This window comes from Zonotrichia leucophrys, chromosome 7 (assembly GCF_028769735.1).
Source record: "Zonotrichia leucophrys gambelii isolate GWCS_2022_RI chromosome 7, RI_Zleu_2.0, whole genome shotgun sequence".
NCBI classification, from domain to species: Eukaryota; Metazoa; Chordata; class Aves; order Passeriformes; family Passerellidae; genus Zonotrichia; species Zonotrichia leucophrys.
In genome coordinates this window covers 33,795,550-33,814,415 of record NC_088177.1, presented here as the reverse complement: position 1 = coordinate 33,814,415, position 18,866 = coordinate 33,795,550, and the positions used below count along the sequence as shown (strand labels likewise).

At 45.9% G+C, this 18,866-nt stretch overlaps 1 protein-coding gene across 4 annotated transcripts in view; it reads right to left on the bottom strand.

Moving 5' to 3' along the window:
- The window catches only part of GLI2 (GLI family zinc finger 2), a 187,234-nt gene that overhangs the window by 30,409 nt on the left and 137,959 nt on the right, over positions 1-18,866 (bottom strand). For all 4 annotated transcript variants that reach the window (XM_064718371.1, XM_064718374.1, XM_064718373.1 and 1 more), the window contains exons 4-5: positions 8,549-8,751; positions 6,678-6,869 (exon numbers count right to left, since the gene is read on the bottom strand). In XM_064718371.1, the coding sequence (XP_064574441.1) occupies positions 6,678-6,869; positions 8,549-8,751 (395 nt within the window). The remainder of the gene's footprint in view (positions 1-6,677; positions 6,870-8,548; positions 8,752-18,866) is intronic.

Here is an 18,866-nt window from a genome sequence, read left to right as displayed (position 1 = left end):
GAAAGACCTGGGTGCTCTTCCCAGTCCTCTTCAGCCACACCTCCTTGAGCAAGTTGCTGCTTCTTTCTGTGTCCCTATTTCCCAGTGTCATCTATTTAGATGAGCTCCTTTAGACAGGGATTGTATTTTATTCTGAACAAACTGCACCAAGTGCGATGGGGCCCCATCTCAGATGAGTTGTCAAGATTTCTGTCCTACAAATAATATGCGTATTTCCAGATATAGATATTGTTTCCTGCATTTGCATTCCCACAGTCTCCTCCTTCTCTAACAGAAGGAAGCAGGCCAGATTTGACAGTCATATTTATCTCTGTTACTCCCACATCTCAAGGGAGATCTGTTTATTAATGTGCCACTTCCCTTGATAAATTACTAAATAGAAAGAAAAGCCTTGTACTCATTTCTTGCTCTTCCTTCACATGATTTATGCTCACAGTGCTGGATCAGCCATTGGTCCCCATTAATTTGCAGAGGGAAGAAGACCTGATGTCCAACAGAAACCTGGGTTTTAGCAGTGCAGACGACGTGGGCACTCCTCCCTGCTGCACACAGGTATGCCATTTTTCCCCATGTAAAACTCCATGGAAAGCTGTCAGATTATCAAGCTCTCCTGGGAATTCTCCAGCCCAAAACCAGTAATATGCATTGTGTTAGTGTCCACTCTAATTTATATCCTGCAAGTACTGTGGGCTGTCTGAAATGTTTGATAGCAGATCCAATAGGTTGGGCTCATGCTTTACACGAAAGCCTCTCAGGTCTTGCAGGCCTCCACAGAAAGCTGTGACCTAAAATCGTGCTATGGATGAACAATTCCTCTCTTCTTAATGACAGCCTGCTCAAGGTGCCTGAGAAGAGAATCGTCTGGGAAACAAAAAAGGAGTTTAGGCACATGAAGAAATGCTCACTAGTGCATTTAGGAAGAGAGAACATTTTAAAAATTGTTATTCAAAAGCAGATTAACAACACTGGGATTGTTCTAAATAATAAAGTTTGCCTGACCTGAATCTTCTGATCTGAGGACATGGAGCAGGAACAGCAGTGTTAAATGGCAGCAGGCAGCAGCAGTGGTCAGCATTTGTGTGGCTGTACATAGCAAAGGTTCAACATGGGCTGACTGACAGCCACTGGGGCACATAAGCCAAGTCCTCTGCTTCCTGAGGTCCAGTGTTGTTCCAAAAGAAAAGCCACACACAACTGTTCAGCAGAGACTGTGCCCAGAGAAGTAACTAAAGGCGGGTTCCATTTTTCAGACACACAGATGGAAAGCTTTGGGAACATTTATCACTAACACTCCTCTCTCCTCTCCCCTTTCAAAATGAACAGGATTAGTTTAAAGAATTTTTTGATGGTTGGAAAATATGTTGGGGGAAGTTTCCCAGACAGCTTAGAGCTGGGAGGAAAGTCCAGATTTCTTTGCTAGAAGGAAACAGCATCCTTGGCACTTTCCTGCGATGCCTATGAATTATCACATCCACAAGTTGCTCAAAAACTGGGATACTCCTCCCAAATTTAGATTAATCCACAACAGGCCAGTGATGACCAAATGGTCAGCTCTTACATGTGGCAGCTTGTGGACCAACTGTGGTGCCTCATCCCAGGGCCCAAGAGCAGGATCAGATCCGAACTTCGTCTGGGAAGTGCAAGCAGAGGTATCCTGCTCTGACCACTTCTGTGGCCGTGGGCTATCAGAGGGATTCTACAAGAGATGTTTTCTTCTGGAACAAGAATTCAGACCTTATGTCACACTAGGAATAGTGGCAGCAAAGCCCTCCCGAAAGGAAACACCAGGCACTCAGTGGGAGCTCCTTCGAGGCTCCTCCAGGATAAGGAAATTCCCGCAACCCTTTACAGACAAATATGTTGCCATGCTCACGACAGCACTCAGGGGTATCTGCTCCCTAACAGACGAGCCTGTGAGGCACATGGGCTGCAGATGGCTCACACCCTGCCTGCTCCCCTCCCGCCTCACTGAAACCTGGCCAGAGCCTCTGCTTCCCCTGGCCAAGTCCCAGGATAAATACTGTGTTATCAAAACGGTCCCCCTTCCTCACCATTCACAAGAAAACTCCATCCAAAGTGTACAGAAATATCCCCCCCCATTCCCATCATCAAATTAAAACCAAGGGCCTCATAAAAACATAGGATGGTCCCATAACTGATAAGCAGCAATAAACTACAAACACTCTTTGTGTAACCAGTTCCTTATTCCCCTCTCTCCTTCTGCAGAGGCAACACACCTCTTTTTTAGACTGCAGCAGATGCTGGACATTTGTTCTGGCACCAGACACTGCCCTGGGACCCTTCTTTCTTCTCTCCATAGGCCGATCAACTTTGCAGTTCAAGGAATACTAATGCTTCCCTCAAATCCTAGCTGAAAGACAAGGCTGCATTCTTCTACTCCCAATCCACAAGGTAACTGTTTAGTCGACTCAACTTGCATATGTAAATTGAATTCTTTAGAAACCAGAGTGCAGCAGGATTCCAGACACAGCACTTATGGGGTGCTCTGGGACTTTTTCTCTCTTCTGCACATATTTTTCTGGGGAGGAAAACAGCACTGCTGGCTAGAAATGGGTGGGAAATTGCTTCCCATTCTCTGAACCTTTTCTGAGATTTCAGCAAGTTTCCATTCTATGCTGGGACAAAGAAAACAACCAAAAAAAAGAAGTCTTTGAGAGTTTTTAAGGAAGCGACTACAGGGCGCGCCGTCTGCCCAGAGTAGCCAACAGCTGGCTTGGTTGGGAAGTCATCTGTGATCCAGCACATCCAGCCTGCAAACCAGGGCTGCTGTCCCTCCAGCCCCAGGGGAAGCACTTCCTTCCTAGGTCCCCACGAGGCTCAGCTCTCTGCTTTTGTCCTGATGGAGCAGTTGCTCCACAGTTGCTCTCTCCTGCTGGAGAGAGTCCTGAGCTCACCTCTCCCAGCCACGGGCCTGCAGTCACCACCCAGCTGCACTGCCAGCCCTGCTCCTTACCCTGCTGGCTATTAAATAATTTCCTTCAAGGAGAAAGGCTCCAACAACACTGCCTGAAAGAGGCTGGTGAAGCTGAATCATTGTTTGATTTGGGGAAATAAAGTCCTGCTTTGTGATTTGCCCACATCCCAGGCAAGTGTGCCAGCTGCTGGCCTGTTGGCTATGCTGCACTGAACAAAGCCTTTTACCACTTAAACTGCTGATTGTGAATCAAGACATTTGTGACACCATTTGTGGCACCTGGCAGCAAAACACAGGGTAGGGATCCCCCCTCTAGCTCCAGAACTGGACAAAATGGACAGCATTGCAGGCTCATCCCTGCTATTGGTAACTGTTGCACAAACACATCTATACAACCCAATCACACTCTCAAAGCTCTGCAAAGTGATGGACCTAAAGATGATCTCTAATTTCCATCCTGGCATTATTCCAAGATCTGGATCTTGTTCCTAAAGCTGCCCCTACTCCACTCACTGGTCTCCTTTTTCTTTGTGGTCTCCAGTGATGAAATGGCTTTGCTTGTGCAGCACTTTGAGATCTGCTGATCTGCTGGTGTATGGGGCTATAACAGCAGCAGCATCAAGTCAGTGTGGATGGACTCCTCTTGAGAGAAAACGTCTCCTCCTGAAGGGCAGAGAGTAATCACAGGAAGCCCTGTGCCTAGGGGAAAAAGCAGCTGCAAGTACTAAACATGAAAGTGGTAGCCATCTCCAGGGTCACTGTGTTTCCCACCAGTTTTTCCTGCCTCAGGGATGCTCTTGCACAACCACTCTGTCACCTGGAATAATCCACCATGTAGTATTACTTCTAAAAAAGAAATGCGAAAGATTGTTTTGGTCTGCTGAATAGAACCTGTAGACAGCCTCAAATGTACCCCATCAGCAATGCTATGACATTGGAAAGTGATTAACTTTTGATTTGAAAGTATAGGCTTTCCAGAAAATGGGATTAAGCCTAGATTCAAATTCAACTGTTGGATTTTGAGTCCTTGTTTGTATGAGGAAGTGGAACAGGAGAAGCAACTGAATGGTTGTTTAGTCTCCACTGGGACTGGTCTGAACACCACAGCAATCTGGTATGTAAAACTTAAATCTGGTCACTGCTTTAACTTCTAGCTGTACACTGAAAACCCAGCAGAGATGCAGCTCTGGGCAGCCCAGCTCAGTCACCATGTGAACACTCATCAGACCTGGCACAGGGATGTCACCAACAAACTCCAGCTGACATTCATATCCTATTACTTTTCCTGACCTTAGACATGATGGAGTGAAGAACACTGAAAAAAACATGAAGGCACTCAGAAATTCTCTGAGAAATGCAATTACAGGAACCAGAAAGACATAGGTATGTGTCTGTGGAAGAACCACCATAGCCAGTGTCCACAGCTCCCAAGGACCAACCTGCAGATGTTTGGAAGTGATGTGACACTGAATAGGCCAGATTTATTATATGCTTATCTCCTGCTTTTCCTTTTGCAGGTGCCAGTGTTATCACAGATGAATGATGGTGCTGCATGTGGTTTAACAAGAGCTACCTGCATTTTCAGCAAATAATTCTTGTAAAGTTTCTATGTTCCCAGGCTGGTAAGAAAAGGGCTCTCTGAATGACAGATGCAGTGAGGTGATGACTCACTGGGGGTTTATGCATGCTACTGATATTCTTGTCTCAGAAAAACACCATAAGAGGATGCTTTATTAAATTATCTGTTCAACTATTTACTTAGGCCCTGCTGATTTAAATTTTTGAAATAACTTTCTAAAAAGAGAAGGAGACACTGTCTCCTCATGGAGCATTTCAGAGCCATCCATTTTACTCTCTGCTTTAATAATGTACAATTCTCTCTTTTCTCTGGGTGATGGATAAACCCAGGCACATGGAGTGGTACTGGACTGGTGCTCCTTTACACATTCTTAAAAAGCAGTGCCACATTCTCATAATGTTTGAAAGTTTCCATCTCACGCAGAGCCCACGTGAAGGCCCAGAAAAGGCTTTCCAGTTAATCACCAACAAAGCTTTTCACAAAGATCATAATAAATTCTTGGTGAGCCCTGGCTCTGCAGTGAATCATGGTTATGAGCTTGGCTGCAGGAAACTGAGACCTTTGATACATGATTCACCATAGAGCTGTTTTCAGGAGAAGGCAAACAATATGAGAGTCTTCTGCCAAGGAGAGTACCTCAGTACCTCAGATAAAGATTGATCTTCAGCAAACCAGAGGATGAGCATCTTGTTGGGCTGGGAGCCAGCCTGTACCACCATGAAAACAGTCGTGTTTGCTTCCCTCACTGGTTGTTTATCTGGCACTTCAGTGAGGCACTGCTGGTCAGAGATGGACTAATAAGGAGGCAAGGAGGAAGGAGTCTTGTTCATGAGCCCGAGGAGAACTTGGCAGGGCTCGTTTGCACCCATTTGCTATAACCAGAGGCATTAACCCTTGGGAGAGAATACAGAGCAGTCTTACTGACCAGCTGCTTTGCAGCAATGAAGCCTGAGATATATTTTGGGTGTTAGAGGGCAGGATGGTACCAAGGAGCTTGTGCTCTCTCTGACTGGGATCCAGGTTCCAAATTAATCTAGGAATTGGCAGCACAAAATGACTGTTCAGGTAAAACTTCCACAGCAGCCACAGATGAGAAACTGTTTTCCCATTAGAAGTATCTGTAAACTCCCATCACTGAAAAGCCAGAACAGCTTTTATCATTCTAAACCAGTCACTCTATGGAGCAGAAAGACCACAAAGTCTTTCATCTTAAAAGCTCAACAACAGAAACTTTGAAGCGATAATGAAATGATGCAGATCCCCACTCCAAAACTTGTAATGGTCCACAGGCAAATCGGAAGACATCCCAGGAAACAGACGCTGAATCTGAAAGCTGAGCTGAGATTTCTCCTTCTTGCAGCAGAAATAATCCTCAAACTGCCCTCTGTAATATCTGTACAACCCAGTTCTTGCAAGATGTAGCATGAAGTGAAAGACATTTCTAACAGCTCTAAAAGTCATTTGAACCTCATATATGCTTCCAGACAGACTCTTCCCAGGGCAGCAGACAGGCCACAGGGGTGACTCAGCACTACAGTGCCTAACGTGACTCTATTTCCTCTTCATGTAGCCAGGAGAGAGAGTTTTCTGAGTTTATAATACACAGTCCTATCACAAATACCACATTCCTGCTTTTTTGAATTTCCTTGCTCGAAGTACTATTTTATTCTTTCCACTGTGTCCCCCCATTCAGATATTTTCTCTCCTTGTGGACCTGAGAGGTCCTAACCAACATGAGACGTCCACTGTGCCTAGCACAGCTTTGGAGGTGCATGGCCCAACTTCACCCCAGACACCAAGCAGGCAAAACACAGGGTGGGATGGGGAGCTAGAGATGCAGCTCATCCCCAGGCATGCTCTGGTCACCCATGGTCAATGCAGCAGGACAGCAGCAATGCCCAGCTTGCTGGACCAGCCCATCTCCTATCCATGCTGCAGCCATGCCATCCTCCCTAAGAGAGCAGGATGTACCTATTTTAGTTTATGTATATTTTATAGATATCTATGGAAGGAGGTGACCTTTTAAGCCAAATAAATAGTGCGGCACCCCAAGGTTCCAGCAGGGCTGAGCGACCGCATTCAACAACCTCCACCTGGAAGGCAGTCCCATCCATCTATCCCAAAATTTCAGCCATGCCAGGAAAAACCCAAGCTGCTACTCACCATCGACAGGGCTGAGGTAATCGTGGAGGTGGGCTGTGCTGGCTGCTCCCCCGCCCTGCATGAGGAGGTCCCCGTAGGGGTTTGGGTGGCCGGCCATCAGCGTCATTTGGTGGTAGTAGTCAGCAGGGTTGGCTCCCGGTGGTGGTGGGGGCAGCCCGAAGAGGCCTCGTTCCTTCAGGTGCTCGTGAGCCACTGTTGGAGCCACAGGCGAGGAGAGAAACATGGGGAGAAGGTTCCCGGTGCAGTGTTAGACCCTGGAGCTGGCGCTGGCGGCCCCGGCTCCCCCCGCGCCCCCCGGCAGCCCCATGCGCACGGCTCCGCGCGTGACGTGCGCTTGGGCGTGCTTCTGTGGACAAAGGAGACCAGGCTGGGGCCTCTGCATTCCTCCATTTCCGCAAATTTATAAACAATCTCTCGTTCCCCCTTCTAATAATCCTCCCGTTCGGACGCGGCCAGCACCCCTGGGAGGGGGGAGAGGGCCCAGGCTGCCGACAGCAGTAACCCTGTCAGCATTAACATCCCTGCCTATTAGGAAGGAAAGACAAATGCAGCCCAGTTCCCGATAGCAGCGTGAGGAAATTAAAGCCAAGGTCTAATGCATAGAACTAGGTTTAGTGTCTGGCAGCATAAAACCATTTTGGCTGCCAAAGCCAATTACACTCACTTTCTCCCAGCTGTAATTTTTCAAACCTGCCTCCCCACCCGCTTGCCCCATTAACTTATTTACCACCACCTTAAACAAGGGGAGAAAAAAAAAAGAAAAAAAAAGGAGGAAAAGAAAGGCAACCCAAAATGCAATGCCTTTCTTCCACAGCAAACAATGAAACTGGTTTTGGAAGGAGAGGACAGGGCAGAACACACACAAACACACACAAGCCATCATACTCTCTCTGGCGGGTGCCTGAGAGTTCGAATGACGTTTCAAGGGGAGGGAAAAAGAAGACATATGCATGTCCCCATCATTATAGTGATGTTTTAGCTATACAGGACAGTTTTATGCTGCCAGACACTACTCCAGGGTCCTTGTTGCTCTCTGGTGCACTTTGCTTTGCAGTGTTGAAGGGCCGCTGGCCCCTGCAGCAGCTTGGGAGCCAAGGGATGTTGGGATTTGCTGGGCATGCAGAGACCAGGTCCCCAGCTATTCCCTGGGCACTGAGCCAGCCACCTGCAACTGTGTAATGAAGCTCTTCTGATGAAGTAAGGCATGACTTACACCTTGCCAAGTAAAAGCAGTGTTGTTCATTTTCCCCTTTGCCTGTTGGATGTCTTTGTCCCCAGCTCCTCAACATGGGGTCTGACAGGGCTCAGAGAACATGATCACCTCTGCCTGCACCCAGCACCAACTCCCCACATATCCTTGCCTTCCCTGAGGGTTGCTGCAGAGCAGCTCAGGAGTAAGGAGGAAGAAAGCATGGCCCCTCGCCTTCACTCAGCAGCCACACCGACCCCAGACACAAAGCCAACAGGGGATAACCCAGCTGGCCTTGTCTCCTCTGTAACATCAGTCTCAGCCAGGCCAGAACAACTGTGACCCTCTCTGGGGAAAGCTGGGTCCCAGCAGAGACATAAGAACAGGGAAGCTCCTAAGAGAGAAAGAGAGCGCTGCAGAAAGGAACGTACTTTAAGCAAAATATTTATAATATGATCCAGCAGTAATAGCTATTCTCACGCTCTGCTTTCTCAGTGCGATGATGCAAAACAAATGTGTAGTTAAAGGGGGAAGAAAAAAACCAACAAAAAGAAAAAGAGACAGCCCTCCCACTTCAGAGAGCAGCTGCGGAGTCTTTGCAGCTGTAAATCCCCGGGTTTTAGGGAATTTCAGTCCTGGTGAGCTACAAAATCGCTGCACTACCAGTAGCAGAGTGTCTTACCGTCGGCAGGGCTGAGGCCCCTGGCAGCGGAGATGACGGACAGCGTGGGGCTGCTGTGCACAGAGCGGAGGTAGTGCTCCATGTGGGGTGCCACGTAGGGGTGAGGGGGGCTGAAGGGAGACTCGCCGGGCCCGGCAGGGTGCGGAGACAGGCGGATGAGGGAGATGTCGGAGATGACAGGGCTGCCGCTCAGAGGAGGAGGCCTGGGGAGGAAAACAGAGACGCGCTGTCACTCACAGCCACCCAGAGCAGGCACAACTGCTGCCACCCCTCTCTGTCCTGCCCCACCACCTTTGCCCACAAGAGAGGAGTTCAAGCACATTGTGGGACAATCCTCTCTTCTTGGCATACGCACAGTCTGAAGTTCCCAAGCTTCCTGTGAACACACACCAGTACTGCACTAAATATGTATTTGTGCAAGGCGGCTCACCCCAACTGGGCTGCTGTGGAAAAGGGCATGAGCTGCTTTAGGCAGTGCCTGCACACAGAGCAGGCATGGAACACACCCTGTGCTGGAGATCCCACCGCATCTCCTTGCACAGGGAGGCTGGCCACACAATATTTGAGGCAAACTTGGGGTGTGCAAGCTCCTTACTGCCCCTGGATATCCAGATGTTTAGTGCTGCCATGTGCAGAAAGCCCTAGACAGGGCAGTCTGTGCAAGGATGGAAATGCTGCAAGGAGAACTTATGTGATGTTGGGCCGTGCTTTGCTCAGCCCAGCATGCGTGGCTTGGCCAGTGCTGGTGCAGCAGCCCCACCTCCTGCTGTCCATCATGGCCAGCACAAACCTCCTTGACAGGTCAGTGGTACGGTTCAGAGGGCAAAAGTTCATGAGAGGTTTTACTGCATGCTTTCTGGGGGCCGCCTCTCTCAAATCCCTCAGATCTTCCCCAGGCCAAGTGCTACCTGAGAATAAAGTCAGTAAATACCGAGGGATTCAGCAGGTAACAAAAAAACGTCACATGCATGCTTTAGCGCTTAAGCAGTTTTTTGAAGGGTGAACAAGGATGGAAGAGAAAGTCTGCAGACTTCTCCAGACACGAGCCCTACTGTACCCTCTAGCCTCTAAGACAAACCACAGAGGGTGCAAGGGAGAAAAAGTTACACACCCTGACCTGAGAAGCAGAAAATCTGAGCTAGACACCAAAGGAGGCAGAGCTGTCATTAGGCAAAACAAAAGAGCAAAATCTGCTTTGTATTAGCTCTCTCTGTACTGACAGACGGCTGGAAGCAGAGCTGGTGTTGACACACAGGTCACAGCAGGGACAGCATTTGTCCCTGACTGGGTGCTCTGGCAAAGCTGAGGGAGATGGATGTGCACCCCATGGGGCTGCACCCTGAGCACAGAAGACAACAGGGATTTGGAGGTCAGGGATCTGGGATGTGGGCTGATCTAAGGGAGGGTACTACAAAGGCCCTCCACTAAGACTATCCAAATATGCCATTAGTGAGTGCGTGTAAGATTTGTCTCTCCATGCACAGACAACCACAAACACGATGGTCTGAGCAGTTTCAACATGCCACCAGCACCTCAGGATCTCAGTCACACCCTGCCTTATCAACAGTTCACGTGCATTTTAATTTATTTGTAATACTTGCATATCAACAAAACCACACAGAAATGTAATATAAGCTTTGCAGACTTATTCAGCAATTCAACAAGCATGTTTGTCTTTGTTTGATCTTCTATGTGTTTCTCTGTCTTTCTGATAAATTAGTAAACCTTGTGGCTTTTTGAACACTTTCTGCTGATGGGTAGTAAATTAAATGCCTTCTGAAATATTTATAGTTCAAAGTACTTTCCTGTAGCAATGCACTCTGTGGCTCGGTGGTGTGAAATACCAGGCAGTGAAAACCTGTCACACATAAAGGCTTTGTGGAGACGCACAGCCACCAAAACAGGTGGCTCATCAGAACCAGGCCCGGGTTTTGCCAGAGCAACACCCACCAGCATCGACCCTGTTTTCTTTCCTGACACTGAAAGACAAACTGATGATGGCATGGCTATTTCAGTCCTCACAACCTCCCCACCTGTGTTGCCATGGCCTTCCATTACCAAAATTATGGGGTGACCAGAGTCACTCCCCGGTGCCTCTCGCCATGACGTCAGCCGCGGCGGCGGCAAGCTCAGGAAGCTGCACCGAGGCCGCTGGGGCTGCTTTCTGTCGAGGCTGCTAATAAAGGCATCCGAGCACGGAGCCGACCAATTTATTTCTACTGGGGAGGAGGGAGAAGTGAATCAAAGTCTCTGTTCCAGATTTAGTTTCAATTCATTTCTAATAATCTCCACCGCCTCATCTGGAAAAAATGAAACAGGATTAAAAAAAAATGATGTCATTAAGAAAACATCTGACTAATTTTTCTTCTGACGAAGACTTAATATAAGTGAGGGGCGATGTAAATTAAAAGCAGCCCCAATCTTCCCTGGGCCACAGAGCCTGCCTTAATACATAAGCCATGAAAGAGGTTTTCTTACATATACAATAAGTTCCCTCTTTCATCAGTACTCACAGCTTCTCCCAAAAGGGTTGTGAACTTCTTTGATGCAGTCCTGGAACTATGTATTACCAGGTTTACGAGCCTTTGGAGCCTCTGCTGATCAAACTGTGAGGCCGACATCTAAAATGCGTATAACAATATGAAGGGTTTGCTGTTCATTTTCTCTGTGCTAAATTAGGCAGAAATGCTGGAGTTCCTCAGAATAGGAAAACTCCACCCTGAACAAAGAGGTAACACTGGGAAAAAGATCAAGAATTTCCCCAAAATGCATGCAGCTGGAAACGCAGCTGGTGTTTGAGCATGAGGTTGGCCCTGTGCACAAAGACTGGGCTGGAGAGTAGGCAGCTCCTTATGGCTCTGCTCAAAGCCTGTCCTTGCTCACTGCTCCATCTGTGGACTAGGACAGCCATACTCCCATCATGATCGGGCTCCTGTGAGCCCTCCCAGGCAGAGATCACCTCTCACTGTTGTACATCTACAATTCTAGCAAAACAACACCCCACAGTGCAGCATGTTGCAAAATAATGCGGCTTCCAGGAGCTGCCTCCCAAGAACTCACTCAGCCACTGGCATCCTCTGCTCCTAACTCCCCAAAGGTTTGATTTTTTCTCCGCTTTTTCCCAACTGCATTGTTTCATCTCACATTGAGCCATCACATTGGCACTGCAACTACACAGGGAGAGGCAGCTGTATCCTCACAGGTCTGCTCCTTGCAGAGGAGACCATCACATCCTGCTCTTTAGAGGCAGTGGATGAGAGATGAAGCAGTGCAGGGGCAAGGCAGCTCTGTCCCCATGTCCAGCTCACATCCAGGGCATGCAGGGCTCTCCATGCCCATGCCCCAGACCCTGCAGTGGGACATCCTTCAGCTTGGTGCGGTGAACCAGTGTATGAAATGAAACCATGGTGCCAGAGCTGTGTTCTTCAGCCTGTCCATAGAGCTCTCTGTCCAGACCTCTGCTAGCCATGTCACTCCCCATCTCTTTCCTGGATCCCACAGATAGCATGAGGAAAACACCCCACCACCTGAGGGAGAGCTCCTGGCTTTGCTGAACACAATGCTGTAAAAATGTTGCTGTCTGCAGTGGGATGAGGGATTCCACCTGACCACATATATATCTGGAGAAAGTGGGATTCTGGTTTTCAAATAGGCTAAGGGAATTGGGTGTCCAAACACCATTAAATTTAATGTGAGCCAGGGCCTGTTTTCCCTGTGGCTCCTGCAAGAAGCCCAAGCTCTATAATTAATGCTCAGGATTTGCAGAGCAATTTGCATCTCTGACGAAGCACGTGAGCCTGGATTCATTTCCTCCCCCACCCAGGAGAGTCTTTTCCTTTGCTGCTCTTTAACAGAGGGAGACATCACCTGATGCCACCTAAGAGCTGCAGGGCCTCATGGTGGTGCTGGGGGCATACAAGCTACTAAAGGCTTTACAGAGCAGGTCTTCACCAGTGCAGTGGATGACCCTTCTGGGAGAGCAGAAATCCTGGCACAATTTACCCGTCTTCAGCTGCCTGAGGAGCAGAACTGTGGGGCTGTGGTAACACTTGACAACAGAGAAACACCATCAGCAAAAGGAGAGATACCAGCATCTGAGACATGATACACACTGCCTGTGGGACACTGGGAGACTTCTGGTGGTTTCCTAGGAGCTTGTCACTCTGTAACAGTCCTTCAAGGAGGAAAAGCGATCTGCTTAATTTTCTAGCCTCTTGGGTTTTGCTGAAAGGAGTGACAGCTCATCTGAAGCACTGCAGTCTCATCCCAAAGTCTGGGGGAAGGAGCTGGCAGTGTCCTTTAAAAACCAAGGCAAGGAAACCTCATCCCGTGGTTTTCAGTGAGGCAGAGCACCATTCTCCTGTGTGTGCCTTGGAGCCTGGCAGGTGCTTGTCTTTGATGCTGCTGCTGGATGCAGTGCCGAGACAGAAGCCTTGTGGTCCCATGGCAGAGGAGCAGCATCCTCTCTGAGGAACAGGGTTGGGCTCCTGGGAAGGGAAAACCTCAGGAACTGGCAAAACCAGTGTTGGCTGCTATGAAAATGGCCTTGGGGTGACTTTTTCCCGCTCTCCCTCAGTGGACATGCATCAGCAATCCCAAAATCTTGCGTGACAAAAATGAGGCAACATCTTGCCACTGCTGTGAGCCTGCAGCCTCTGCAAGGGGCACTCAGCAATGAATGCAACAGTTAAAGAAGTTGCACATTTCTGAAATAATCTCCATCAGTTAAATAAACCCCAGAAAAATGTGGACAATTACCAAGCACTAATGTTCCATGACTAGTCTAAATTAATACTTATGTGACAAATAAATTCATTCTGCAGAAAACAAAGGGCTGAATACTTTTCCATATGCTTAATGGAATATGGACACTTGAAGGCCATTGTTTTGCTCTACAATAAAGAAACTCATAGTTGCTAAACAGACATAGAAGCAAGGAACAGAATTACTCATGGGGAGGGATATCATACTCTGGTAAAGTTTTCCTATTTAAAAAACAGTTTTTAAAGCCAACAATCATTTTTAAACCCCACTTTTAAACCCCAAAACTTCCTTTCGATTTGTTTTACATAAAACTTCCTAGCCCGTTTCTCCAAGTGCTGTGTACCCAGAACACCACCTTTGCCTGAAGGAGGAAAGCCATAAAGACAACTGAAAAATGGACTGCTCTCATGGCAGACACTGTATGGATGGGATGCCAAAGCTGTATTCAACAGGAAACCTAAAATGCCCCAGGATTCATGCTAAATGCTTCAGTCTAAACAGCTCTCAGCAGCCCCTCAGCTTCACCTCTGTTTATTTCTGATTTAAAGTCCCTTACAACAGGAAGGGCGAGAGGTCGCAGCAGTTGTGCGGTACCCTGAGGATCAAACCCCGCGAGGTCCCTCAAAACAAGGTAACTTCCAGAGGTCAAACCTGGGCCACGACTATCAAATTCACATGGCATTTGATCATTCACACAGATTTCCCTCCCTGCCGTGTTTTCAGCTCAGAGAGCAGAGGATGCTGCAGGAGCGGCACAGAGCTGCCTCGCAGCCGCCTCTCCGCAGCCGCTCCAGGGATCGCCGGTAATGAGGCGATGGGGAATCGCTCGCTCTTCCCAGCTCTCCCAGCACTGCAACAAGTTGATAATTACCCAGTAAAGTGACCTGATGATCGAATATAAGACTATCAACTTGGAGAGCTGGCCTCTGGGTCCCTCTACAAAGAGATCGAGATGGGGACTCCAGAGACATCACTGCTATCTCCCAGCCCCTGCTCCATCAGGATGCACAAGTAATATGTTTTTCCCCTGTATCTTCTCAGCTCTAAAATAAGGTTAATATTTTTTTTTCATACTCACAAAGAGGAATATATAGAAAATCAGAGCTACCACAGCTAATTCAGCAGTTAATGCCCTCACTTATAAGATGTTATAGAGATTGTGAAGCTAAACAAAAATTGTTACAGCTTTTCTGCAGAAATTTAATGGGTATGTGCTTCACGGAGTTCGTATTTTCTCTTTTCCCCTCAAACATGTCTTTGAGCAAAAAAAGGAAGCATAAAAGTAATAGTAATAGAAGGTTTATAACAATAAAATATTGATTTTAAAAGATATTTTTATCAACATGGGTAAGTTCCCATTAGATGGGTTTATGGATGGAATTGGTAAATTCAGCATTGCAACAAGACTGTACAGCAAAACCAGATGCTTTTTTAAAAGATGGGCTTTAAGTGCACAGCCAGGCTTGAAGTTTTAATAGTAGGAAATAGCAATTTCTCCCACAGTAGAAAATAAAGAGGGGAATCCTTTGGCCAGTGTTACAGATGTCAGATCAGGTAACTGTAGTAATTCCACTGGGCCTTAACAGATAAAAAACTCTGAATATGAAATCTGTTATTTGTGAATTTGTGGTTTGGGCAGCGCTTTGAGAAGGATTTAGGTAGACACTATGAAAATCCCACTCCACATCCACTGGCAGTGGTAGCTGTCATGCCTTCAGTCTAATCTTGTACTACTGAAATCAAAGGAAACTCTGCCACCAATGGGAGGAGCAACAAGAACAGGTCTCCAACAAAACTCCTATGTTTTCCATCTACACAGCATTATAATCTAAGGCAGGTACAATTTCTTTGCATGATTTTTTTTCCATCCCTTAGACTTAATGCTACTTCCAGCATGTGAGTAATTTAAAATACTTGTTCCAGGTAAGAAAAATTTTTTTTGTTACAAAAATAGAAAAAAACAGTGGTAAACATCTTTCATTTTTCCTTTTGAAGGATGATTCCATATTCAAACACACCTGACTTTGATCCTATATCTCAAATATCTAAATCCAAGAACAAATCAAACAACCTATTTGATTTCACATGATATGTATTATTTTTTAATAATGAAATCAAAACTGTTTTGGTTTAGAGCTTGAAACCTTTTTTCATCTAAGTTCCACCGCAAGTTAACAATGATTTTAAGTTCACAGGTTGTTGGCAGCCTCAGTGGGGACAGGAACAACTTTTGGAGAGAGCAAAGTTGGGAGCCTGAGCACAGCGATTGGTTTTCAGATTAAAAACTCTCCTGACCACATATGGTTTCTCTTTGCATTTGTGCTGCATTTATCACAAGGGTCTAGTATTGGCTGACATTTGTTGTCACAACTGCAACACAACAACAATAACAATATTTGCTTTTAAAATGGAAGAAAACCACAAATTTTTAAAAGTAAGGTTGCCCTCCATTATACAACACACAAAGAAGCAAGACATCAAAGGTAGAAATCAGGGTTGATATGGGACCTTCAAACCCAAGTCAAATTAGTGTCTTAGGGAGAGATCTTTGATTTAAGCTTAATAGTGGTGATTTTTTCTCAGATTGTTTTATACTTAATCAGCCACACAACCCACTGTGCAGACATATGTTCCAAAAGCACATCAAAGCAAGTAAACATTCTGTTTCAGATCCTAATATCCTTTTTTAAATCTAATTATCTTACTTACATGATCTTTTAATTTAAGTTCTGAAAGCCCACCTTTTCACACAAGCTTTCCTTTACGAATGGAGGTAGAAGGATGACCAGCTCAGTTCCTGTGAGATACTTACCAAAAAAACTGCACAACGAATAAATCAAAGCACAGCAGATGAGGCTCTAAGATAGTTTCTTGAGAGATTAATGATGAAAGCCTTCAGAGAAGAAGCGTATTTTAAGAAGGGAAACTTCAAGGAAGGTAGCTGAGGGGGAGAGAAGGAAGAAAAGTGAGAGAAAAGGCATGAAGGAAAGCATGAATAGAAGTGTAGGAGCCAATGAAAGGAAGCAAACCTAAGGAGCAGTGGAAGCCTGGAGGCATGTAAGCTTCACGTTGAAACCACCATGCATGAGAACTTGATTTCAGTAGCCACAAATTTTGAGAGCTGGGGTGTCAAAACACTGCAGGGTCAGGGTGGGGAGGGGATGAAGGCTGGGCTGTGGCATGGCTGACTGAAGGAGCAAGCCAGGTGGGAATCAGTGGGGAAAAAGACAGGGAGAGGTGTAGACACAGACCAGATCCTGATGTCAGAGCTGAGGGAGATCTGAGAGGAGCCAACACTGGTATGGGGATGTGGGAAATGGGTGTCAGAGAGATGTGTCAGATGTGACACAGCCATTTCTCTGCATTTCATTGTTTTCCCTTGGGACACATGTTGAGGATATTAGCATTTTCAAGTGAATACTTTGCTTGTAGCTGTGAAGAAATTGGTCTTGGGAAAACAAATGGAAGTGCATGTTTGTGGGGAAGAAATCTGAGTTTTTGAATCCCTGCCCAGTGTCTTCTTCCTATGCTACTTTTGGGTGGAGGCTTCTCTCCCTTAAAAGGTTATAACATTCAAATGCTACGGAAGGGTTTAGCATTTAAAAGACAATTCCTATACTACTTTGGGAAACTCTGTTTCCATGTTATGCCAGCACTAACCCATGGAGGAGAGAGAAGGACAGTGGCAGCAACACCACAACAGCAGGGCTCATGGAAGAGTCAGGCAAACCACAAAAAATGCTTATTCATTCATTACACTTTAAATCTGCCTTGGCTCCATACCTGTCATATCCCAGAAAAGCAAAAAAAGACCATTCCTCTTCATCATGACTGTAATACAATCAACCGGCTGCAGCATTACTCTAACCAACGTTAACTAACAGAGTCTGTGTCTGACATCTATAATTTCATGTTAACAAATTAGGTAAGACTCCTGCATTTCCTGGTACCTTGAATGCCCAAGAAGCTCATAACTTTTCTTTATATGCAAAATGTCAAGGAAAGGGCAAACAATGTTATGCCAGAAGACCATAGCCAAATCACTTGGTTGGAATGTGCTGTAAATCACGGGGTGAATGGAAAATGAATCTTTGTTCCAGGACAACGACTTCCAGCATTAATGTTTCTGCTAATATGCTTCTTTTCCTGTTGGGAATGTCCTCTTCCCATAATCCAAGGTCCTATAACTTAAAACCTATAGCTAAACAAGACACCAAGGAAGGAAAACCTACATCCAATTAATTACAAAACTCTGAAATATCCTGCTTCTCTTTACTAAAGTACAGGAGAAAACCATTGGTGTTCAAGCCTTAGAAAAATGACACACTTGCCCTAAGCAGCAGTAAGCTGCTGTAACTAACTGGAAGTAACCAAACCCCATAGTTTACAAAGGGGAATATAACAAAATGGAACAGGTACAGCACAGATCTCTACAGAGCCTTTCCAGACACAGCAGACAGAGGAGCTCTGTCAGTACATAAAGGTGATTGTGATAGCTGTGCAGAAATACATCTCTCACACACACAGACACATGCCAGGGATTCTGCTGGTGTGCTGTGTGCCTACCTGCCTCTGGTGCATCACAGCACAAAGGAGTAAGAGACATGCCTTTCCATAATAACAAAGCTTTTGGTTGGGGCTCCCTGGGTTTTCTGCAGGAATTAATTTTACTGGTATTTGACACATTTTAAACAGCAACAGTACTCACAGTAACCTCCAAAGGGAAATATTCTGGAACAATATATAATAAATACATTGATTTCTAATAATAACCATCTGCCCTAAATCTTTTTGCTGACAGGTTTAGTTGGACCAAAGGCCCTTTTCACATCTACTTCATGACAGTTCCCATCACTACATAAAGACTTTGAAGTGCCCTAACGTGCAGTAAAACGCGAGATAACCTACCAAACTGTCAATATTTCTTCACTTCTAAAAGGAAATGCTAATGGCACTCAAAGAGCTCAAGATGTAATGTAAGATCTGATCCAGCAGACTGGCTGATCTAACCAGCCTTTGCTTTGCAACGAGGATGTTGAAAAGCAAGCAATTATATGGTGAAGAGCAGAACTAGGTAAAAGTTTTTCACTGATATGACTGTAGGGAATAAACCCTTTTTATTCCAAACAAGCTTTTCTCTTGAAGTATCTGGAGCTTTCTGTACAAAATAAGAGAATTAACAATAAATCAGCACTTCAACATTTATTTCTTCTTTTTAACCTATCACTTTTTTTCCATTTCTATTTGCTTTTTTAACATTAGAAAGAAAATGAACATGAATGAGGCATAAATGGTTTTTTAAAATCTGGACAGCATTCCACTAGGGTTTAATTTTTCACAGAGAAAAGCTGAGCACAAAAAATTCCAAGAAAGCAGAGTCTCTCCAATTGCAACAAAACTAATTTGTTGCAACAAACAACTGGCATGCCTGCAATGTAAGACTGAGAAAGGCTCTATGGCAGGAGAAAGTAAAAGCAATAAACAGAAGCCCAGTCCTGTGGTAAAACCCCAGTCCTGCTCACCACACTGTACAACTTGAACATACTTCAAAGGA